Here is a 24,746-nt window from a genome sequence, read left to right as displayed (position 1 = left end):
GTTTTTTTTTTTATTTGAATGAGTTTATGTTTTATTATTGAGAGCAGAAAGTGCATAGTCAAAAGAACATTGGATTTGAGTCAGAATTCTGATTCTGCCGGTGTGTGACCTTGGAAAAATACCTAACTTCTCTTTACAAGTGAAGAAATTTCAATTTTTTTATCTATAAATTGAGCAGAATGAGTAAAAATCCCTTTGGATTCCTTCTGGCTCTAAATAGTTGATAATTGAGGATTCCAGACCTTTAATATTCATCATGATTTGTGGTTGAATATAGATTCAGGATAGCACATATAGTCTTTGATGATATATATCATTAATTTGTAGCAATGGAGATAAAATATACATATGCATATGTGTATATATATATATGCATATGTCTATCATCTATCCATCCATTATCTGTTTATCTGTCTATCTGTCTATTTAACTAGAGAAGAAAATGAATTCTTAAAGATCACCTTACTATTTTAGGAGAAAAACCATATTACTCTGATGGGCTTCATTTCTTCTTTCAGATCAAAGAGATAAAAGGTACAGGCTTCTTAACAAAGAATTCTTAGTTCCTTGGGAGACAGAGAATTCAAGGAGAGAAGAGTAGTTAAAATTACTGTATCCACTTTAACACTTTGGTGTATCTTTTATTTCTTTGTGAGGTTACTCTCTCTAACAGTAAAGATCTCAATCTATCTGTGCTTTCTCATATTATCCAACTCTTGTCAATGTGTTCCTGTGGGACCTACTTAACTAAGGACTTTCTTCTAATGATATTGACATTCATCATATAGATATAAATCAACACTTTTTATGTATGTTGATCACTTGTCTTTATTCTATCACTAGCTCACTTACCTTTCTGGTAGGCTAGATATGTGTAGTAGATATCTTTTATCACCATTATGACACTCCATTCTTCGTTGATAATATGTCATAGTACATTTATTGTCTGATAGGTATTCCTTCTTACCCTTTGGGAGACCTCCAACTTTAATTCTTTAGATACAGTGATATTTCCATTGTTATTGATTGAGATAACACTTATAAAGTGCTTAGCATAGTGCCTGATACATAGTAGGTGCTATATAAATTCTAACTCATTATTAGTGTTAATTTCATAATTCATAAATAAGCAGGATTATTAGAAGAACATTGTTATTTAAAAGATGAACTTTTGTTTCAGGGAGAAACTTGTGAACATTAAAAACCCTTTGAAATTTCTGAAATGAAACCCCTCCTTTTTCTATTTTATTCTAGTCCCATTTATTTATTCCATTTATAGTTGCTGCCCAAGATATATATATATATATATATATATATATATATATATATATATATATATATATACTCCAATCAGTTAAATGGGTTTCTTATCATATTCTAGACCAGAGATTCTGTTACCTGGGAACCATGGCCCCCAAGAATCAGGGGGTCCATGAAGTTGGATGGGAAAAATTATATCTTTGTTTTAATATGATTTTGGGGGGGGAATTCTATATATTATATTTTATTTATTTTAAAACAATATTCTAAGAAGGGGTTCATAGGTTTCAATGCTCTTCACAAAAGAATCCTGACATAATACAGGTTAATAAGATTCCTTGATCTAGACAATTCACATTTTTCATCTTAGTTTTTCCTTTGTAGACCATTAAGCAAACTCTTTTAAGTGAATATAGTTAGCATTTAGTAGGTTGTGTGATGTTCTGGAGCTTGCCTTAGTAAATCCAATCTCATCTACAAACAGGAACATTTAGAGCAAGGATTTTTAACTTTTTCTGTCAGTCATGAATGATTTTGGTATGATTTTAATAGATACACATTTTGTATAACAATGATATTTTGTACCTATATTCATATTTGAAGGAAATTCTTAAATGCAAATGAAAATGAAAATGTAATTATTTTCCCATTTGAATTCATAGGTACTCTGAAAGGTTAAGATTCCCTGATTTAGAGAGCTTTACTGTTTAGAAATAGGAATCAAAATGGCATAGTGGGATTAGAATGCCAGGCTTGAAATCAGGAAGACACAACTTCCTGAGTTCAAGTCTGGCCTCAGACACTTACTAACTGTGTGACCCTATGTAAGTTACTTAACCCTGTTTGTTTCAGTTAACTCTTCTATAAAATGAGCTGGATAAGGAAATGGCATACTATTCCATTGTCTTTGCCAAGAAAACTTCAAATACAGGGATGGAGCCAAGACAGTGGAGGGAAGACAGGATTTTGTCTCTTCCTAGTTTCCCTTAGAATCAACACTAGATCAAGCCCCTGAATGGGTTTTGGAGTGATGGAACCCACAAATATTTGGAATGTAACAAATTTCCAGCAAAATATATCTTGGAAAGATAGCAAGAAAGGTCTGTCTTGATTGGGCAGGAGGGGACATTGCACAGGGAGGTCCAGGGAGGAGAGGTCCCACATGGGGAATCTAGTGGGAGACTCTTACCCAAATATAGCAGCATGGGCTATTCTATCCTGGTTCAGAAGATCATTGGATTACCAAATTTGAAATTTTGAAAATAAAAAGAAAAATTGATAAAATTAAAAGTAAATTATTGGACTAATAAACAAAACATATTGGTTATATGAAAAATCAACAAAATAGACAAACATATAGTTAATTTTATTAGAAAAAGAAAAGAAAAAATCTAAATAACAGTTTCAAAAATGAAAAGTGTGAATTTACCACCAATGAAGAGGAAATTAAAGCAATAATTGGGATTTATTTTGTCCAACTGTATGCTAATACATCTGATAATCTAAGTAAAATAGATAAATAACTGCAAAAAATATAGATTGCCCAGTAAAGTATTTAAAGACACATTTTAGAAAAAGAAATTGAACAAGCTATTATTAATAAACTTATTAAGAAAAAATCTTCATGGTTGTGAATGAATTTTACCAATTAAAGAACAATTAATTCCAATACTCTACATATTATTTGGAAAACTAGGGGAAGAAGGAGTTGTATTAAATCCTTTTATGACACAGATATGAACATAATATCTAAATCAGATAGATTCAAAACAGAGAAAGAAAATTTAGACCAATTTTCCTAATGAAAATTGATGCAAAAACATTAAATAAAATATTAATGAAGAGATTATAGCAATTTATCAGCAGGAAAATACACTCTGACCAAGTAGGTTTTACACCAGGAATGCAGGCCTAATTCAATATTTGGAAAACTATTAACATGATTGACTATATCAATAATCAAACTAACTATCAATAGATACAGAAAAAGCATTTGACAAGATCCAATACCCATTTATATTAAAAACACTACAGAGCATAGAAATAGAGTTTTCCTTAAAATGATAGTTAGCAACTGTCTAAAACCATGAGCAAGCATCATATGTAATGGGGACAAACTAGGACCATTCCTAATAAGATTAGAAGTAAAATAAGGCTGTCCACTATCATCATTACTATTCAATATTGTATTAGAAATGTTAGCTTTGGCAGTAAGAGAAGAAAAAGAGATGAAAGGAATTAGAGTAGGTCATGAAGAAACCAAATTATCACTCTTTGCAGGTGACATGATGGTATACTTAGAGAACCCTAGAGTATCAACTACTACTACTACTAGAAATAATTCACAACTTTAGCAAAGTTGCAGGATACAAAATAAATCCACATAAATCATCAGCATTTTTATATATTACCAATAAAGTCCAACAGCAAGAGATACAAAAAGAAATTCTATTCAAAATAACTGTCAATAGTATAAAATATTTGGGAATCTATCTGCCAAGGGAAAGTCAGGAACTATACAAACAAAACTGTGAAACACTTTTCACACATAAAATCAGATCTAATCAGTTGGAAAAAGTGCTCATGGGTAGGCTGAGCAAATAATAAAAATTGCAATCCTACCTAAATTAATCTACTTATTTAGTGCCATACCAATCAAACTCCCAATAAATTATTTTACATATCTAGAAAAAATAGCAACAAAGTTCATTGGGAAGAACAAAAGGTCAAGAATTTCAAGGGAATTAATGAAAAAAATGCTAATAAAGATGGCCGAGTTGTGCCAGACCTAAAACTATATTATAAAGCAATGATTATCAAAACCATTTAGTACTGGCTAAGAAATATAGTAGTTGATCAGTGGAATAGGTTAGGATTGCAGGACAAAATAGGCAATAACTATAACAATTTTGTGTTTGACAAATCCAAAGACCCCAGCTTTTGGGATAAGAACTTACTATTTGACAAAAACTGCTGGGAAAATTGGAAACTAGTATGGAAGAAATTAGGGCTCGACCCACACTTAGTACCACATACCAAGATAAGTTGTAAATAGGTTCATGATTTAGATATAAAGAGTGATATTATAAACAAATTGGAGGAACATAGGATAGTTTACCTCTCAGATCTGTGGAGAAGGAAGGAATTTGTAAAGACCAAGTTAGCACCCTGGATACCTTAGAATTAACCGGAGTCAGGATAAGCAAACATCCTTGGTCTTTATTCTTGGTCTTGGTTCTTGGAGTAAAAGTGAACAGGATGGATGCAGGACCTTCTTTCTCTTTCTCTACTGCCAAAGTGACTCTGGCTTGTCTTACTTCACCCCCTAATCCTTCCCACAATTCTCTGTATATACCAAAAGATTGAACCAGCACAGAATAGTGGGAAGGGCCATTTTCCAAGCATATGGTAATAGAGTATTGTCCAATTGGTAGTTAGCCTTAAGTGCTCGGTTGTCCATCCTCAATGCATCAACTCAGAGTTTCAGCCCTTTACAGGAATTTGTATCCAAAGAAGAACTGCAACTCATAATTGAACACCAGATAGATAATTTTGATTATATTAAGTTTAAAAAAATTTGTTCAAACAAAACTAATGCAGACAAAATCAGAAGGGAAGCAATAAATTGGGAAATCATTTTTATATTTAAGGGTTCTGATAAAGGTCTCATTTCTTTTTTTTTATTATTATTATAACTTTTTATTGACAGAACATATACATGGGTAATTTTTTACATTATCCCTTGCACTCACTTCTGTTCTGACTTTTCCCTTCCCTCCATCCACCTCCTCCTCTAGATGGCAGGCAGTCTTATGCATGTTAAATATGTTATAGTATATTCTAGATACAATATATGTGTGTAGAACCTAATAGTTCTCTTGTTGCACAAGAAGAATTGGATTCAAAAGGTAAAAATAACTTGGGAAGAAAAACAAAAATGCAAGTAGTCCACATTCATTTCCCAGTGTTTCTTCTCTGGGTGTAGCTGATTCTGTACATCATTGATCAATTGGAACTGAATTAGATTTTCTCTTTGTCGAAGATATCCACTTCCATCAGAATACGTCCTCACACAGTATTGTTGTTGAAGTGTATAATGATCTCCTGGTTCTGCTCATTTCACTCAGCATCAGTTCAATCAAGCCTTTCCAAGTCTCTCTGTATTCATCCTACTGGTTATTTCTTACAGAACAATAATATTCCATAACATTCATATACTACAATTTACCCAACCATTTTCCAATTGATGGGCATCCATTCATTTTCCAGTTTCTAGCCATTACCAAAAGGGCTGCCACAAACATTTTGGCACATACAGGTCCCTTTCCCTTCTTTAGTATCTCTTTGAGATATAAGCCCAGTAGTATCACTGCTGGATCAAAGGGTATGCACAGTTTGATAACTTTTTGAACATAATTCTAAATTGCTCTCCAGAAGAGTTGGATTCATTCACAACTCCACCAACAATGCATCGGTGTCCCAGTTTTCCTGTGTCCCCTCCATCATTTATCATTATTTTTTCCTGTCATCTTAGCCAATCTGACAGGTGTGTAGTGGTATCTCAGAGTTGTCTCAATTTGCATTTCTCTGATCAATAGTGTTTTGTAACACCCTTTCATATGAATAGAAATAGTTTCAATTTCAGCATATGAAAATTGTCTGTTCATATCCTTTGACCATTTATCAATTTGAGAATGGCTTGATTTCTTATAAATTAGAATCAATTCTTCATATATTTTGGAAATGAAGGCCTCATTTCTAAAATACATAGAGAATTGATTCAAATTGATTTCTAATCATATGAAAAGGAGCTCTAAATCACTGTTGATCAGAGAAATGCAAATTAAGAAAACTGAGATACCATTACATACCTCTCAGATTGGCTAAGATAACAGTGAAAGACAAGGACGAATGTGGGAGGGGATGTGGAAAAACTGGGACACTAATACCTTGTTGGAGGAATTGTGAACTGATCCAACCAATCTGAAGAGCAATTTGTAACTATGCCCAAAGGACTATGAAAACTGTGCATACCCTTTGATCCAGGCATCTTTCTACTGGGTTTGTAATCCCAAGAGATCATAAAAAAGAAAAAAAGGACCATATATGCAAAAATGTTTGTAGTAGCCCTTTTTGTAGTGGCAAGGAAATGGAAATTAACTAGATACCCATCAGTTGACTGAATAAGTTATGGCATATGAACTCAGTGGAATGTGATTCTATAAGAAATGATCAGCAGATTGATTTCAGTAAGGCCTGAAGAAACTTACATGAATTGATGCTAAGTGAAGTGAGTAGAACCAAGAGAACATTAGACACTGCAACAAGATTATGTGGTGATCATCTGTGACAGACCTGGTTCTTTTCAACAGTGAGGTGGTTCAGGCCAATTCCAATAGGCCTGTGATGGAAAGAGCCATCTGCATCCAGAAAGAGGACTATGGAGATTGAATGTGGATCACAACATAGTATTTTCATCTTTTTTTTGTTGTTTGCTGACTTTTTCTTCCTCATTTTTTCCCTTTTTGATCAATTTTTTTGTGTGTGTGTGCAGCATGATAAATGTAGAAATATGCTTAGAAGAATTGCATGTTTAACTTTTATTGGGTTACTTCCTGTCTGAAGGAAAGGGAGGAAAAAAAAATTGGAAAACAAGATTTTGCAAGGATGAATGTAAAACTATCTTTCCGTGTATTTTGAAAATAAGAAGCTATTAGAAATTTTTAAAAACCTTCAAGTAGGGTCAGTATAAGTTACATATAATTTATGTCATATTTATTGAAACTTATGGCATAATGTATCACAGTATATCTTCTAAAAACGATTGGTTGATAGACATGAAGCTTTTGTGTGGTTTACAAGCCATTGACCATTCTTGATTCTAAAACTTGAAACATATTTTTCATCATTTTTCATCAATACCTAATTTTCATTGAAGCCATTGAATATGAAAGAATAGGTTGACTTAATTTGAAGATTTTATTGAAATCTCACTTAATTTTCTATCTCCTTATTTTTTTGAAAAAAGTTGTTGGTGACAAGCTATAGTTATCTTCATGGAATTCCTTTTGCAGATACTCATCATCAATTTTGTAAGGCAAAATGACCAAACATCTAATAAGATATAGTTTCTTGGATTCTTAAGGTATCTTTAAAAGCCAATTCTACATGTATATTTATTGTTCCTCCAATGAGAACCTCTGAATCACTTTTCAATTCTCCCTTTAACTTGATTAGTCAGGCCAATGATTTAAGAAAATCACCCTGGTGTCATGTGGAAGATGGATTAGCATTCAGAGAGACTGGAGGCAGATTCCACTTAGAAAGTTTAGTTCAAGCAGGAGGAGATGAGGTTCTGAACTACTGTGTTGGCTGTGAGTGGAGAGAAGGGTAGATATATGAAAGATGTTGAGAAATAAATTATAAGCTTTGGCAACTGAGTGAATATGCCTAGTAAATGAGAATAAAAAGGGGGGTTGACATTGATCTTACAATTTTAAGTGACTAGAGTAGACTAAAGTAAAAACATGCTTTATAGTTTTGGGAGCATTCATCAGTAGGGTACTTTTGTAGGAAAATTAACAATGAGTTCTACTTTTGAAATGTTGAGTTCAATTTATCTATGGGACATTCACTTAAAATGGATGCATAGATTAGGAAGTCATTTGCATACAATTACAATTAAACCCATTAGAGTTGATGAGATTACTTATTGGAAAATAAAGGGATTAAGATGCAGCTTTGGAGGACATCAGTACTTAGTAGATAATAATATGGAAGAAGATTCAGCAACAGAGCCTGAGAAAGAACAGTCTGACCGTAGGAAGAAAATTAAGGTAGAAAAGTGTTAGGAAAAATCCAATGACAAGAAAGTATCTAGGAGGAAGGAATGGTTGACTGTGTTAGATAAAGAACAGGTCAAGAATGATGAGAAATGAGAAAAGAGTCATTATAATAGATTTGGTATTTACAAGCAAGAAATAATGAAATATAAACTTACATGCATAGAGTTTATTTTTCCATCAAATAAAACGTATAATAAAGTTAATCTGGCAGTCATTGATACTTGTGATTGGTTTTTATGATTAGATACAATTAGTGCTGAGAAATATGTATTATTCTTTTATAGCTCCATTTAGAATATACCACACACCTTCTAGTTCTAGTTTCTCCAGGAATTGTTCAATTCCTTATTTTCTTTTTTGTTTCTTTTCTGTTAAACTTACCCCAAAGTGAGAAATATATTAGTCTTTTCTTACTGTTCTCTCATTGTTTTCTTGTAACTCAGATTTTCGTTTGTGAATTTAGATGCTAAGGCATTGGAACATATAAGTTTATTATTTACATTGGTTTGTTGTCTATAGTTTCTTTCAGCAAAATGTAATTTGTTTATCTCTTTATTTTTGAACATTTTCACTCTATTGAATAGCATGATTGAAACTTTTAAAAATTCACTTGATTTGTGGTAGTTCCTCCCTACCCCCATTCCTTCAGTTCTAATTTTTGGATGTCTTTTTTTTTTAAGTGTTTCTTGTAAGCAACATATTGCAAGATTTTGTTTTCTTATCCAGTCTGTTACTTTTTCTTTTTATTGGATTATTTAATTTATTCACATTCAAAGTTTTGAGAGCTGGGTTTATATTTTCCTCTATTTGTTTCCAATATCATTTTAGATAAGAAAACTGAAGCCTAGAGAAGTAAAATGTCACAGAGTAGATTGGTAGTTGGAACTAGAACCCACGTTTCTTTACTTCCAGCCAGGTGTTCTTTTCACTATCATAAAATACCTTTTTCTTTCTGTTCCTCTACTGCTTTTCCCTCTTTATCCTTTTTTCCCCTCTCATAATGGTTCTTCTCATTTCTTATCTATTTTCTTTTGCTTTCCTCTTTTGACTGTCTCCCCTTGCTCCCCTTTTTGCATTCCCCCTTTTTTCCCTTTAACTCTATCTCCCTTTCTTTTTCTTAGGTTGTTTTTCATCCTGTTTTTTTTTTTTTCAAATGCCCCTTCAATCCATTTTCTTTCCTCCCTGTTCTTCCTCCTACCACCTTTTCTTTCTTTTCTTCTCCTCTACCAAATATATTCTTCAGTATTTGTCTTTTTTAAGGTCATCCTATTCCCACTGGCCCTTTTCCCCTAAATTTTGATTCCTTCTTATTTGTTTTAGAGTTTTCCTTTTTTCCTTTAGGGTTTTGATTATTAGTTTATTTTTAATATATATATATATATATATATATATATATATATATATATATATATAATTATTCCTTTCTTTTTTTGTTGTTCTTAGCTAGTCAAATAGATTCTCTTCTTATTTTCTCACCTTCAACTAAAGCTAGTCATTATTTTTTAAAATTTCGTTTCCTGTGCCCCTTTCCAAAAAGGATTTCTCTCTATCTCTTTATTATTCATCCTCTCTTTCTGTCTATTCTAGACCTTCTTTCTCTGATTTATGACCACTATAATCATCTAGTGTCAATTCTCATTATTCTTCATTTAATGAATATTTCCAAGGTATCCCATTCTAAGCTCTCTAAAGTTTTTCACTTGGTATGTCATTTTCCATGTTCAGAAATTTTGGCCACCTGCTTCTATTATTTCCTGTAATATAAAAACCAAGAATTTTGTTTTGTAATGTACTTCTGAGAAACCTTTGGTCCTTACCTTATTTCTACATATCCCGCTTTCAGATTTATATGTTTTTGTCTTCTAGGTTGCCTTTCTCTTCTGTGTATTTGTATATCAATCCTTTATATAATATCTCTCTCTCTCTCTCTCTCTCTCTCTCTCTCTCTCTCTTTCAAAATTCTCTTTTGAACTACTCAGGAACAGTGTGCTATGGTTCCATGTTCTCTTCACATTCCTCAAGGCCCTCTGTCTCAATAAATGTTGGATAGATTTCCTTTGTTTTTGCGGTATTTATTCATAGATGCCTGAACTAATTTACTAGATCTGGATGCCATGTTTCCTTCTGTTGTTAACATTTCCCTGTTGATTTATCTGCTTATATTCAAGGTCTTTGAATTTTCTTTTTGAGATCTTTGGTAATTTCAGATTTTTTGATTCTTTGACTTCTGATAATAGTTCCTTTGGGGGCTGAATTTCTAAGCTTTTCAGCCTTCCATGCTAAACAATTTATGATTCACCAGCCTGTTTTTGCCCCAGTTGACTTTTGGCTGGATGGAGCTTTCCCCCTCAGGATTTAGTAGAATACCAAATAGTCCCCTACCTCCAACACATGATACTGTCCTGGTATCTTACCCCTCTCTATATATTCATTGGTCTAACACCAGCAATTCAGAGCTTTATGACTCTGGTGCTACAGGGTTGTCTGGCCATACTGACTGTCCTGCATTGTTCAAGTATACTGGAACCAGAATCTACACAGCACTGGGATAAGGGAGTGAAAATCAGAGTTTGAGAATGGTTTTATTATAAACCTGTGTTGTGTCCTTGTATTTGCTAGTAGAGCCTCACTGCTGGTAATATGGGAGATGAGGAAGGCCTCCTGAATGAGCTCAGTATCATGACCTTCAGTTCAGTTCAGTTTTAAATCTTTTGGATTCAGGGGGGCCCTAGACTATGGAGACAGTTGAAGTTGCTTTATCTTTGATCCATTATTTCTGTTTTAAAAATGTTTAAAGGGTCATAGGGATCATAGAAATGTCTAGTTCACTATTATGTTGCTCACATGATTTGGAAGTCTCTGGGAACTTAGATTCTGATGGGGAAGACAGCTACATAAAAGAAAATTGAAAAAAAAAAAGAGATTGGAATGAAAGTAAGCAGAGCCAGTGCATTATTTTGAAAGACAGGAATTCAAAAACAAGGCTAGGAGGAGAATGAAGGCATATCCCTCCACAAAAAAAAAGAGGATCTAAGATGAATTCACTAATGGAAGAAGGGAGAATAGGGATTTTGTGAAGGGAATCTTCCATGGTAAATGGCCTGCAAGGATGTCAGGCTGCTTCAGGAAGCTAAATTCATGTCCTATACAACAACAATAATTAGCAAAGTAGAAAAAAATTGGACTCTCTGATAACTAGACACTGAGGGAAATTCCTGGAATGATTTTGATTTTGAAACAAGTTGAGGAGAAGAATGATGAAGAAATAGTATTGGAGAAATTAAGTGACTTTCTGAGGGAGACATAGAGAAGGAGATTAAGAAAATCTGATTCCATTATACTTTCTGTTATACTGACCTGCCCCTGTGAAAATAAAACACAAATTATCTTGATTTTTAGCATTTTACCCTGGCTTATTTTCATCTATGAGGTTAATTAGAAGATGGTTCTTCATTTCTCAGTCAAAACGCTATCTTCTGATACCACTTTTTCACTGGGAAGATGAGACTATGTATCTCAGTAATGCCATTCTTCTTTCTAATGTCATTCATTGGTTTTGAGTTTGTATTAATATTTTTACTTGTTGTGAGCTCAGTTTGACTTTCAAATTTCATCCTTAGGAAGATTAAGATGTCTTTCTGAATGAATTTCTCTGTCATCTAGGTTGTTCTGAAAATATTTGCTTTTTTATGCTATAGAACACAACAGACTGTCTGTCATGTGCTTTTGCAACCATAAAAGTTTAACATTTTTTTGATTTCAGTCAAAATCTGCTACATTTAGTGTATGGGATAATAATTCTCAGGAATTCTGTGAGTAAGCTCAATTTGACAGCAGCATTAATGTCCTTTCTTCACTGTCTAAGCCTGACTTATCATGGCGGGTAACAACCCATTTGAAATTTCAGTGGTCTATAATTGCAGTTATAAATCTTGCCTGCCTATAGTGCTAATACCAGAGGCCAAGCTCAGGTTGTCTGTAATTTTAGTTTAAAAAAAAAAACACAAAACCTCAAATCTGTAAAAAATTTTCTGTATGTAATTCAGGTTGTACAAATGGAGAGATGATGAGTTTTATTTATTTAGGCTATGCTGTTCCAAGAAGATTGGGGTTTTAAAAATAATTATTTTCAAAATTATTCATTCATATAATGACCAAGCATAAGAGAGACATGGTGGTGTGGTAGTAAGAATGCTAATCGTCCCCACTGAACTTGAAGTCCTAGGATCTGAATTCAAGTCCCAGCTTTGCCTTGTACTACCTTTGTGATGTTAGACAGATAATTTGACCCTTCTGGGTCTTTGTGTTCTTATCTGTAACCTGAGTGGGTTAAATTAGTTGATGTTAAAAATTGCAGGCATAACTCTCTGATCCTAAGAACCTAAGATGGGAATAGGTCATATGGATTAATACAAAGTCCTTACTCTTAAAGAGATGTATCACAGTGAAACACCTTGGAGACAGATTGGGGTATCATCTTTCAGATGAAAACCCATTTTCCTTTCTGACCACACAATTATTTTTAAGTTTGCATTAGTATTTTCATTTGTTTTCTGTGGGCCAGATTTGGTTATATAAGTTAAGAAATTTGACCACTGGAAACCATACACTTTGTATAGGTTAAATGGCACGCATGTACCTTTACCTAGCAAATATATTAAACCCAATTATGACAAAATTTTTCTCCATTTTGTCCCAGTCCAGAGCTAGGAAAATGTTATTCAGCAAAATGATAATCTCTGAAATCTAAATACTCTCTTCTATATCTCATTTTATTTGCAGATAGCCCTAGATACAAGTTACTGGACAGTCATTAATCATGTTTTCATCTGGGGCAGCATTGCTGTGTACTTCTCCATTCTTTTTACAATGCACAGTGATGGCATCTTTGATATATTTCCAAATCAGTTTCCATTTGTAGGTAAGTCAGTAAGTCAACCTTCTTTCCCATTCATGCATATGCCGGGTGTGGTATAATATCACTTGACTAATGATTTAATGTATATGATGTGACTAGGTAGAGCCTGTCATGGTTCTTGGTTTTGTTTTTTAATGTGTTGTTTGTTTTTATTTATTATTTTAAAATAACATTGTTAATTTCCAGTGATTTCTCCCAATTATCCAAACACACCATCCTTTGTAACAGAGAGATACAGGTAAACAAAAACAAATGGCCCTCTTTGAAAGTATATTCTGCATTCCATACACTTTTAACCTACCAAATCTTTGCCAAGAAGCAAGAGGTCTACTTAATATTATTCCTCTGAGGTTAAATTTGATTACTTCATTAATCAGTTTTGAAATGTTTAAAATTTTTTGTTCAAAAGTATGAACTTAAGAAACACAAAGAAAGGAGAATTATATATAAAATTATAACTGTTATTCAGTTTCTTTTTTCAAGTATATATTCAATTTGATACAATAATAATAAAGCTCCCCTGCTTGTATACCATATAATTATGGAAAGAGCTCTGGACTTGGATTTAAGTGATTAGAGTTCAAATCAGCTTCTGACACTGTGATTCTCAGTCACTTGACTATAGTTCTGACACTAAGTCTGAATGATAGTAAATACTCAATAAATACTTGATGGCATAATGATTTGATTCTCAGGAAAGTCATTTCTCAGAGCCTCAATTTCATTATATGTAAAAGGGAGATCATACTTTTAATGTATAGTCAACATTCACAGATTGTGAGGAAAGTGCCTTGTAAATCTTCAACAACTAAACAGAGATGTTGCCCTTAATATTATTAATACATTCTAATGGCATCAATCATGCTGCTAGGTATATAACAATGAAAACAAAGACAAAAACAGAAGTTTATTATATGCCAAAATATTCATAAAAACCTTGGAGAACTTGGAGAAAAAAATGGCTGCTTATCAATGGGAAAATGGTGAGGAAAAAAACAACCCATGGTATATGAATGTAATTAAATATTATTATTATTATTCAGTAAGAAATAACTAATATGAGAAATTCAGACAAATGTGGGAAGATTTGTATAAGCTGATGAATAGCAAAATAAGTTGAACTGAGAGAACATATATACAATTACTATATGTAAATGACAAGATAACCAAATGAAGCTGAACTCTGAGTAATAGAAAAACCTCTTCCTGAAAAAGAGACAAAGAAATCTTTCTTCTCCACAGAATATCATATATATTATACACACTCAGAATATTATATACATTTTGAAATGTGGTTTCTGAACTAGATATTTTTGCTTAATTGATTTTCTTTGTTACAAAGGAAGGTTCAATCTTGAAGAGGGTAAAAGATGACCATGATATAAAGACAAAAAACATCAATGTAACATAAATTACTTGTCTTAAAAGATAATTCAGTTATCAGACATAAAGAAGCATTTAACTACAAGAAAGAACTGAATACATTGTTTAGTTGTTCTTTAGAAGCATAGTGTTTTTTTTTTCACCTGACTCTATATTTGTATTCATATGTGTATGTGTGTATAGGTATGTATGTATGTATGTATGTATGTGCGTATGTATGGAAATCTTTAAATTATGCCATTGATATTTTATGTAATGTTAATACTTTTATTATTTACCAAAGTATTCCATCTGTGCAGAGACATGTTGGTTATAAACAAGAATAAGCATATTAGGAAAGTAAAACTTAAAAACTATTTTTCTAAAAAGTTGTTGGATTATTTTTTGTTGTTATTGTTGCCAGTTATGAAAGTTCAGTGAGTTGGCCAGAAATCCCAGAGCCCAAAGAGAGCATGATAACGTGCATAATGGGGCTGGAATGACTGGATGTGAGAACGTAGTTTGTGTTGAGGTTCCCTTTCCAGCTACAGAGCACATGCCATTCCAGGAATTAATTACTGAGCCCCAATGAGACTTTTCAAAAGTTAGATCAACATTGGTTTTTTTTTTTTTTTTTTTTTTTAATTCTTCTTAGTAGCCAACAGCAAGCAGGAGTGTGGTTTTCAAGTGAATCTTGTTTTTTTCCAGGCATGCCTGAGGGCACTAAGCATCAAGGACCTCAGAGAGACATTTAATTTCTTGAGTCAAGTTTGTTTATGCCCACATCTGAAGACAGCTGGAGCCAGCTGCAATTTGGTAGACTGATTCTGCCTCCCAAAGCCTGCAGAGTCAGACATACCTGTCACTAGCCAAGCCTCCATAGCTAAAGCGTATTCAAATGGTCTTGTCACCTGGAATTTGAAGAGAGCTGGACAATACCTACCATCATCCTAAGTCCCTAGAAAACCATTAGGGATATGTTTGTATGATCTAAGTAGAATATAAGCACCTGCCCCTAAAGCTTAATAATATCTAAAAATAAAAATCAATCTTATTACTTAATGGATTTATCTTAAATGAGAGTATATGTTTATTTTACAACTGTTTGCAGGAGTACTACCTTCCCAAACCTTCTGGGAAGGGAATGACAAGTCAATGAGGCCCTATAGCTTACAACACAATCAACAAACATCAGAAAAGGCTAGGAATCTTTTTTTGAGGCAAGTCTTCTAGACTTATTAGTAGGGAGTAGAAGACATAGATCCCACAGTACATAAGAATAAACTTTTCTATGAGTCCAGCCAAAAATCAAAACAGTTGTTTGGGATTATATCTACATCTGCCATGTACATTTTTAATTCTGGAAAGAAGAGTTTTGATTGTGAAATTTGTTACATAGCGTTAATTATAGTATTTAATAATAGTAAATGTATATATATGGAAAGTACTTTGCAATTGGTAGTTTTCAGACAAAGTTACTTCAAAGGCAAATCCTGGTCCAAAGCATGCCCAACCTAACTTTGAATAATCATCACAAATTTTGTTGGGCAAATTCCCATGATGTCAGTCACTAGCCAGAATAACTAGGGGTATTCAACCCATGAATAAAAACATGTACCTTATTCCACAAGCCACAAAACAATATCCAGTTGGCCTCTGGTATAGGCCCTGGTTAAGCTGACCAGAGAAGGAAGTACTTTATAATTGGAGATGGAATTTAGTCTTTAGTTTACATTGTCTTTTTGATTTTAACTAACCAATATATTTAATTTTCTTTACCAATAGGAAATGCACGTCATTCTTTATCACAGAAAAACATTTGGTTGGTCATTCTTTTGACAACTGTGGTTTCAGTCATGCCTGTGATAACTTTCAGATTTTTGAAGGTGGTTTTATATCCAACTCTGAGTGATCAGGTAAGTTTTGGTTGTGGATATTTGTTTTATAGGTATAGCTAGGTTGCACAGTGGAAAGAGTACTAAGTTTGGTGCCAGGAAGACAAATTCAAAATTCATGGGTTGGAGAAGAAAATGACAAACTATTTCAGTATCTATACCAAGAAAACTTCAAATGGGGTCACAAAGAGTTGGACACAACTGAAATGACTTAATAATGGCCCATGTTTAGTAAGTAGGTTTTTGGTCTATTTTCATCCTTTTCTTCCTTCAAGATCAAGCTGAGGTATAATTTGTTCCATGAAGCCTTAGAGGCTCCCTCCCTCTCCCCCTAACTCCAATTTGTAAGACCTTAAATATTTCTTACTTTTCTATTTGAATGTCTTGTATGCTTTTTACCTATTATCATCAATGTTAATTATTTCATATTTGTACTTTCTGAGAGGCAGCATGGCATAATGAATACAAGGCTCACCTCCCAGGAATGAGTTCAAGTCTTGTCTCTGACAAATCCTGACTGTGTGACCTTTGACAAGTCACTTAACTTCCCAGTGTTCTGGACAACTCTCTAAGACTCTCCAGGTGCTGAGAAAGTGCCAGACTATGTTAGTAGAGGAAGTTCCTCAGTGGATCTTCCCGTAGTAGAGAAAAAAGCAGATCTACTCAAGTTCTATTTTATCTGCATTTTTGACCCTAGCCCCTACTAGATTGTTAACTCCTCACAGGCAGGGATATCTAATTTTATTTTTGAATAATGTTTGATTTTGAGGGATTTCTAATTTCATTTTTGTATCTCTAGCATCAGCCACAAAGCAGTTCACATTTGTTGTTCGGTTGTTTCAGTCATATCTGACTCTTCGTAACCCCATTTGGGATTTTCTTGGCAAACATACTGGAATGATTTACCATATCCTTTTCCGCTCATTTTGCAGATGAGGAACTGAGACAGACAGGGTTAAGTGACTTGCCAAGGGTCACACAGTTAGTAAATATTTGAGGGTGTATTCGAACTCAGGAAGAATTCAGGCCCAGATTTTGTTCACTCTGCCATCTGCCTGCCCTGCATTTCATATAGGAGATGCTAAATAAATACATGCGGAATTGAGAATTAGTATTAATGTAGATGATCTGAAGAGAAAGTTGAAAGAAAGAAAAATAAAACCTGAATATTGAAAATGGAGTAGCAAATAAGATAGGTACCATCAATAGAATGTATATATCTAAGAGAAAATAGTTCTAGATACATGAAAATGGCAGTTTAATTGAAGGCCAAGAAGAAAGGGGAAATGGAGCTAGTGAGAAAACTTAAAACTGCAGAAGACCTGGCAGATTGAATAGAGGAAGATGAATCAGAGAATCCTGAAGTTATAAAGTATCTTTGAGATTATGAAGTCCAGTCCAGTAGCTGATGCAAGAAATGCTTCAATCACAGTTCTGAAAGTTCATTACTTATCCTGTTAGACCACTTCCAGAGATGGGAAGTTTATTACTTAATTTAGTGGTATATCCTTTATCACCGTATCACTATCATCCTACTGTCCTTGGGTTTTCCAGATACCCTAAATGGAAATTACTACTTTCAAAAGAACTCCTGGAGGCCTATTGTCATTTTTTCTTGACACTCTGGGCTGAGTTTTATTATGTAAGGTAAAATGATGGATGACCTGAAGAAATGAGAGATGAAGTTCATGTTTTCTTAAATTTGGAGTCAGGTCATGATTTGCTGTTTGAAGGCTTTCCCTTGACGTGAAAATCAGACTCCAAAAGATCAGCTGAATCAGAGGAAAATGGGCACAAAACCCAAGCCTCTGATCTTGCCTTCATGGTTTTACAGTGAAAAGAGGGGGGTGTTGAACATCCACCTAAATGATGCCAAAATTCTCCAGAGTTTATAAAAGAAAATGAGAAAAAGTCTGCCTTCTTACATTGGCAGGTCACAGGGCTAGAATATTCTGAGTCTCCATCATTGCTCTAAAGCTGTCCCCAGTCTAGGTACCAAGCACACAGGGAAACTCAGGTGTATGGGTTACTGAGACCCTCAAGAAGGGACAGAAGAGAAAAATGTATTCAGAGTCAGGGTATGGGATTTGCATTTAGGGTAGGAACACACACACACATCTGTATACACACACGTATGTATGTATGTATATATTTAAACATTTCATAAAGCAGACAGTGCACCTTAGCTACATAGTTCTTGCCAAAAATGTGTTCCTATTTATTGAAGATAGCTACATAGGGGTGGGGCAAAAAAATTAATCTGCTTTTCGGGAAGCCTCTAAAATCATCCTGTTTTCTTAGAGACCATTAGCCATGTTGATCAAAATTCATCAGTGGAGTATTTCTATTAAGCTGCTATTAACCTGAGCAATTAGCTTTGTGATGAAGATGAAGGTAGACTTTTGTTCTACAAAGGGAAAACATACGTGCAACATCTTTCTTTGACAGTCATAGTTTGAGCATATCTGCTTCATTTTGTCTCTTTTTTCTTATTAGGTACGCCAGTTGCAGAAGGCTCAAGACAAGGCAAGACCCCTAAGGGGTCACAAGCGCCAACCTCGGAGGACCAGCTCACGAAGATCTGGATATGCATTTGCTCACCAAGAGGGCTATGGAGAACTTATCACATCTGGAAAAAATATGCGAGTGAAAAATCTACACCCGACATCAGGGTTGGGAAAGACGATGTATAATAGCACTAGCTGGATTGAAAATTTATGTAAGAAAACCACAGACACAGTGAACAGCTTTAGCCTGGATAGAACAGTGAAACTCTGAGTCAAGATGAATTTGAACTAAATAGTTTATCTTTTAAAACTTCAGCCTGGGCTGAAAGTTGACTGGCCTCCAGGGGTTGGGATTGGGGAATGGTGGTGGGGCAGATTGCCTCATCTCATTTTGGTCAGATGTCTGCTTTAGTACCAGTGCCAGAAGGGGCATGTTTCTTTGGAAAACATGGGCCAGATGGGGACAGTATGCTTCTCTTTATTCAGTGGAAGAAACACTAGCAATGTAAACACACACACACATACAATATCATTTCAGATTAACAGTTCTTCATTTTGGAAGATAAGATGATAAATTGATTTTGTGTGCAGATTAATTAGTCTTTCAGAAAGATGGAAACACTCTAGATTCACAACATAATTAAAGTCATTTAAAAGGAAAATAAGTACATATATGCAAGAACTGTCACTTCCAGTACACAGCTTTCATTGCCCAAATCTGTACAAATCTCAAATAGGATGCTAGTATGTCACTCTCATTTTTTTATCTGTTAATCTGGGACTATTAGCCATTCATGTCAGAATACCACCAATACAAAGAATACTAATGTCATCCACTCTACTGACAATGTGCTATCACAGAAAATACAGACTGGTACTAAATCTGTGTAGACTAGCCATTTGCCTATAAGGTTGTCAAGCTGAATCATTTTAGGGAAGTGTCCAAGAACTATTGCACTATATTCCTGGGGCAGCTAGGTGACATTGTGGATAGAGTGCTAGTCCTGGAACCAGAAGACTCCTCTTTCTGAGTTCAAATCTGATCTCTCACTTATTAGCTGGGTGATCTTGAGCAAGTCATTTAATCCTGCTTGCCTCAGTTTCTTTTTCTGTAAAATGAGCTGGAGAAGAAAAAGGCAAACCACTCTAATATTTTTGCCAAGAAAACTCCAAATGGGGTCATAGTCAGACATGAATAAAAATGACTGAACTCTGAACAAATATATATTCTAAGTTCTTTTTACTAGCATCTGCAACAACTGTAACTTTATTAAATCATCAAAAAAGCATTAGGTAGCTTTCCAAGTCATTACACTCTCATATTGTAAAGACAATTTTTCATATACCATTTCTCCAAACATTTTCAGCAATCTTAGTCCTAAAGATTGGAATCCATTTTACCATATGGTTTCTGAAATGTCCATTTAGATATTCATTTTTTGATCACTTAAGGGAATTGTGAGATTTTTTTTAATGCTTTTAGTACTTTGCCAACTTTATCCTTTAGTACTGTGATTTCTTCAATGGGATTACTTTCCCACTAATCCAAATCATCATTCCTTCATATTCATAACTTGTAGACCTAGAATTAGAGGGCACATCTAAGACTGTGTAGTCTACCCTCTCATTTCTAGGAGAGAAACTGAGGCATAGGAAGACTAAATGACTTCACTAAAGTGATATGGGTAGAGGTAAGGTTTGCATCCAGATCTTCTGAGTTCAGAGTCACTGCTCTTTCCACTGCAGTTTTTATTGTAGTTGCTCAGAGTTGTGATGTTTGCAATCCAATTATATCTTCTTTGGGGGATGGTGGTTCTTAACTGAGAAGTGTCTACCTGTAAACAAAAATGCTTACATCTGCCAGAAGTGGACTGTGGATGATATCTTTTGTCCCTAGCTTTACCATGCCAGTATTAAGGTGGAACTGTTTCTTTTCTTTTGTAATATTTTTGAAAGATTTAAAAACATTCAGTAAAAGTTTGGCATGTTTGGTCTTTGGTCTCTTCTTTATTGGGAAGGAAACTGGGGACACTTTGTTACTTTAGTAGAGGTTTTAAAATGATTTTTGTTGGGGTTCTTTTGATATTTTTTTCTCACAAGTGCCTTGGGAGTTTCATATAATTCTCATGGTCAGATTCAAGAATAAAATGAACTCTCTGGACTTTTATATGTGTGAGATGGGAAAGGTCAGGAAGAGTCCAATCTTGTTAAGTTAGGGTAAAGGTAAGGCTGTTTATAAACTGATACTGTCAGTGAGGAAGTGTGAGAGAAAAACACATGATCAGTTTACAACAGCCTCAGTGTTCCAAAGGGCTCATACAAGAAAGTTCAGTTTCACATAAGGAAATATGTTTCATTCCTGAATGTGATAACTGAGAGGTTATAGGGTTTTTTAACCCATGACATTCTACTTTTATCCAAATTTTACTAGACTTTGCAAAGCGAGACCTTTATCCAAACCAGAGCTCAAACAGGAAATGGTAAGAATTTGAAACCACTAACAATGCTCTGAATTATCATGTACAGCAACCAACTAAATTTTTCTAAATGTATTCTTCCTGCTTCTCCTGCTTATTCATAGATACTTAAATTAAAACAAAACAAAACAAAACATCTTAGTTACCAAAGATATGGTCATGAAAAGAGAAAGAACAAATAAATTTGCACTCAATCACATTTATTGTTTGGAAATAAATGCAAGTTTAGAAAGATTTTTGAAAGATTAATGCTTGTCAAGCTATTTTTAATAGGTGTGTCTCTATTTGGCACTTTTGGGGAACTTCATAAAGTCATTGATATTTTAAATCTAATTACTGAGGTTAGAGATAAGATAGAAGCAATAGCCAACAACAGTATTTTTAAATGTAGTCATTACTACGTTTCCATGGCCTTATTATACAGTTGTATACAACAAACAGAGAAAGTAAATGGTATATTGGCCAGTGATCAGCTGGGATTGTGATCCAATATCCATTCAAGATGAAAGACCACAGAAGAAATGAAATTTTTCTACATATAAAAGCCAAGCCTCATAAAAACCAACACCTGAAAATTGAAAAGGTGTATAAAGACTTTATGAAGACTCTAGATACACACTTGTGTACCCATAGCTACGTGGGTCTGTAAATAAAGCACTTGGCCTTAAATCAAAAAGACTCATTTTCATAAATTCAAATTTGATCTCAGACACTTACTAGTTGTGTGATTTTCGATAAATCACTTAACCCTGTTTGCCTCAGTTTTCCCATCAGTAAAACAAGCTTGAGAAGGAAAGAGCAAGTCAACTCAATAGCTCTGCCAAGAGAATACCAAATGGGGTCACAAAGAATTGATCACAACTGAAATGACTGAACAACAAAATACACAGAAACACATTAATGGACTTGAGAATTTCTGTACAATACACTATAATAATGACTATATAAGTCAAATATTATAATGAGACCTAATGGACACTTTATTAGGCACCTTGGAATATAATTGAAGATAGATTGTTCTTTCAGCACATCTCACCCAATTAAAAAAATTTGGTGTAGACCTATGGTTACATTCACATAGGAAACTCCCAATGAGGAAACACATTTCACCAAAGCAAATCAGCAATTATACAACTAATAATTTTAGTGGTAAAATAACAAGTGGTGAAGATAATTGCCAAGGGTCACTTAGTCAATATATACTAAGGGAGAGAATAGAACCAAATCTTCCTGATTTACGGCTAGTTTGTTTTCCACTCTTCCACACTGAGTCTTGTTCTAAGACTCTTTAAGGCAGCTTTGGTCTGCTTCCTTTATTAACTTAATCAGAAAAATCATTTAGAAAAGGAAACATAATACAGAATAGTATAGATTTGAGATTAAATTCCTTCAAGGATTCATCATGAAATCAAAGAAACTTACTGTAAAGAAGACTGTACTACTTAATCAGGAGACTTGGATCCTAATCTAAACTCCATCATTGACTAATTGTCCAAACTTGATTATTTAATTTACTCTCTCAGCTTCTTCTTCTGTAGACTGAGAGTAGTTGAATTAAAATGTCCCTAAGTCCCTTCCAGGACTACGATTCTCTGATTTTGGTCATTTGTCACCTTTCCCCATTGCTTGCCCATACTTGTTATCTTGGCTTTTTCAAGCTTGTCATTTTGTAATGGAAACAGAGCTAAAGACTGGATGCTCCTTTGTAGCTGTCTACAAGGTCTTCTATTGGTTCTACATTGCCTATTTTATATCTACAACAGTGTTGAACACTATTGAATGAATGAAGAAGCATGTCCACAAAATAGGTATTTACTACACTATTACCTATATTGTTAAACTACGACATTTTATAAAAATACTTTTGAGAATGAGACTGTACAAAGTCTAGGAGAAATGGGTGAATTGGGCCATATTATGTTAAAAATTAGTCTTTTCCATAGAAGTAGCATTCAGAAAAGGACACATCAAATTTAAATGATAAACAGGTTTTGGGGGGGGTGCCTAATACAATGAAAATAATAAAAACAACAATAATAGTTAACCTTTATCTAATGCTTATTTTGTATCAGGTATTATGCTAGGCACTTTAAAATTATATTATTTAATCCTCACAATAACTAATAGTACCTCCAGTTTATAGATGAGGAAACAGAAGTTAAGTGACTTGTTAAGTTCACACAGCTACTGGTGTCAGAGGACAGATTTCAATTCAGCTTTTCCTGACTCCAGGCCTACATATCCATCCCCTGTGCCACTTCTTGCCATAATCAGAAGACCCTCTGTTTTCATTGTTATCTTCTACCTCCATTCAACTAACTTCCTTCCTTATAAACATTCTATCTTTGGGTATTAATTGGCATTTGGGAAGAGTGAGTAATGATATCATATATGGGTAGCAACACTATTTCTCATGATTTAGATATGGATTTGTAATTATTCAGGTCAAATCTCCTTTTTTCTCTCTTTATGCTCTGAAAAGATCAATTAAGTATCAAATATCTCAAGATTAAAGTTGAAACTTCATGGCTTGGTAGGAGTAAATTCCTGCCTCCACCTCCCCCCACATGCATACCTTTTCCCCTTTCCCAAATCCATAGAACAATATTTCCATCTAAGTTTTGATATATTCATTTGGCTTCCCTAATTCATCTCAACTTAAAGGACAAGTCTCCAAGAAAAAAATGTTCACTATGCCCATGTTCTTTCTGAATTATAGGAAAACTCTCAAACAAAAGATTCATCTACTTTACTAATAGAATTCTGTGAAATTGTGTTTTTGGAGACTGTATACAAAGTAAAAAAATAGATCCCCAAATATTTATCCTAATTAATTTGTCCATATTTTTGTGAAAGTAACTATATTAAAATAACTATAGTAAAAGTAACTATATATTAATATATATGTGTGTGTGTGTGTGTGTGTGTGTGTGTGTGTGTGTGTGTGTGGTTTTTAAAAATCTCTTCTGTTTATAAGTGATCTGATTTTATTTTTGTCTTTCATTACTTAGCCTAATACATAGTAGATGCTTAATAAATGTTTATTGACTATCCAAATGATCTCTCTCTTGTATCCTTGCCCTCTTCCCCACCTCTTTTTCCTCCCTCTATCTGTCTTCTTTCTCCTCTCTCTCCTATTTTCCCCTCCCTCCCTCCTTCCTCCCTCTTTTTTCCTTCCCTTTCTCCTCCCCTCCTTCCCTCACTCCCTCTGTTCTTCTCTCCCTTCCTTCCTTCCTTCCTTCCTTCCTTCCTTCCTTCCTTCCTTCCTTCCTTCCTTCCTTCCTTCCTTCCTTCCTTCCTATTTCCTCTCTCTGTTCTTTTCTTCCTCCTTTTCCTTCCTCTCTCTCATCTTTTTCTCCTCCCTCTCTCTATTCCTTCTTCCCTTCATTTCCTTTCTTTCCTTCCTTCCTCAAAAGTTTAGTTTAGTTGCTAGGAAAAAATCCCCAAATTATGTTTTGATTGAAATAATTTTATTTTTCAGT

The 24,746-nt window shown here is 34.1% G+C and overlaps 1 protein-coding gene across 10 annotated transcripts in view; it reads left to right on the top strand.

The window, feature by feature from the left end:
- The window catches only part of ATP8B4 (ATPase phospholipid transporting 8B4 (putative)), a 355,835-nt gene extending 336,010 nt beyond the window's left edge, over positions 1-19,825 (top strand). For all 10 annotated transcript variants that reach the window (XM_023499838.2, XM_012545505.3, XM_023499883.2 and 7 more), the window contains 3 exons: positions 12,888-13,026; positions 16,171-16,301; positions 18,777-19,825. In XM_023499838.2, coding sequence (XP_023355606.1) covers positions 12,888-13,026; positions 16,171-16,301; positions 18,777-19,058 — 552 coding nt within the window. In that variant the 3' untranslated portion in view covers positions 19,059-19,825. The remainder of the gene's footprint in view (positions 1-12,887; positions 13,027-16,170; positions 16,302-18,776) is intronic.
- The last annotated feature ends 4,921 nt before the right edge of the window (positions 19,826-24,746 follow it).

Source organism: Sarcophilus harrisii, chromosome 2, assembly GCF_902635505.1.
Source record: "Sarcophilus harrisii chromosome 2, mSarHar1.11, whole genome shotgun sequence".
NCBI classification, from domain to species: Eukaryota; Metazoa; Chordata; class Mammalia; order Dasyuromorphia; family Dasyuridae; genus Sarcophilus; species Sarcophilus harrisii.
Note: the sequence above shows the minus strand (reverse complement) of the source record. Positions and strands in the feature narration are given on the sequence as shown.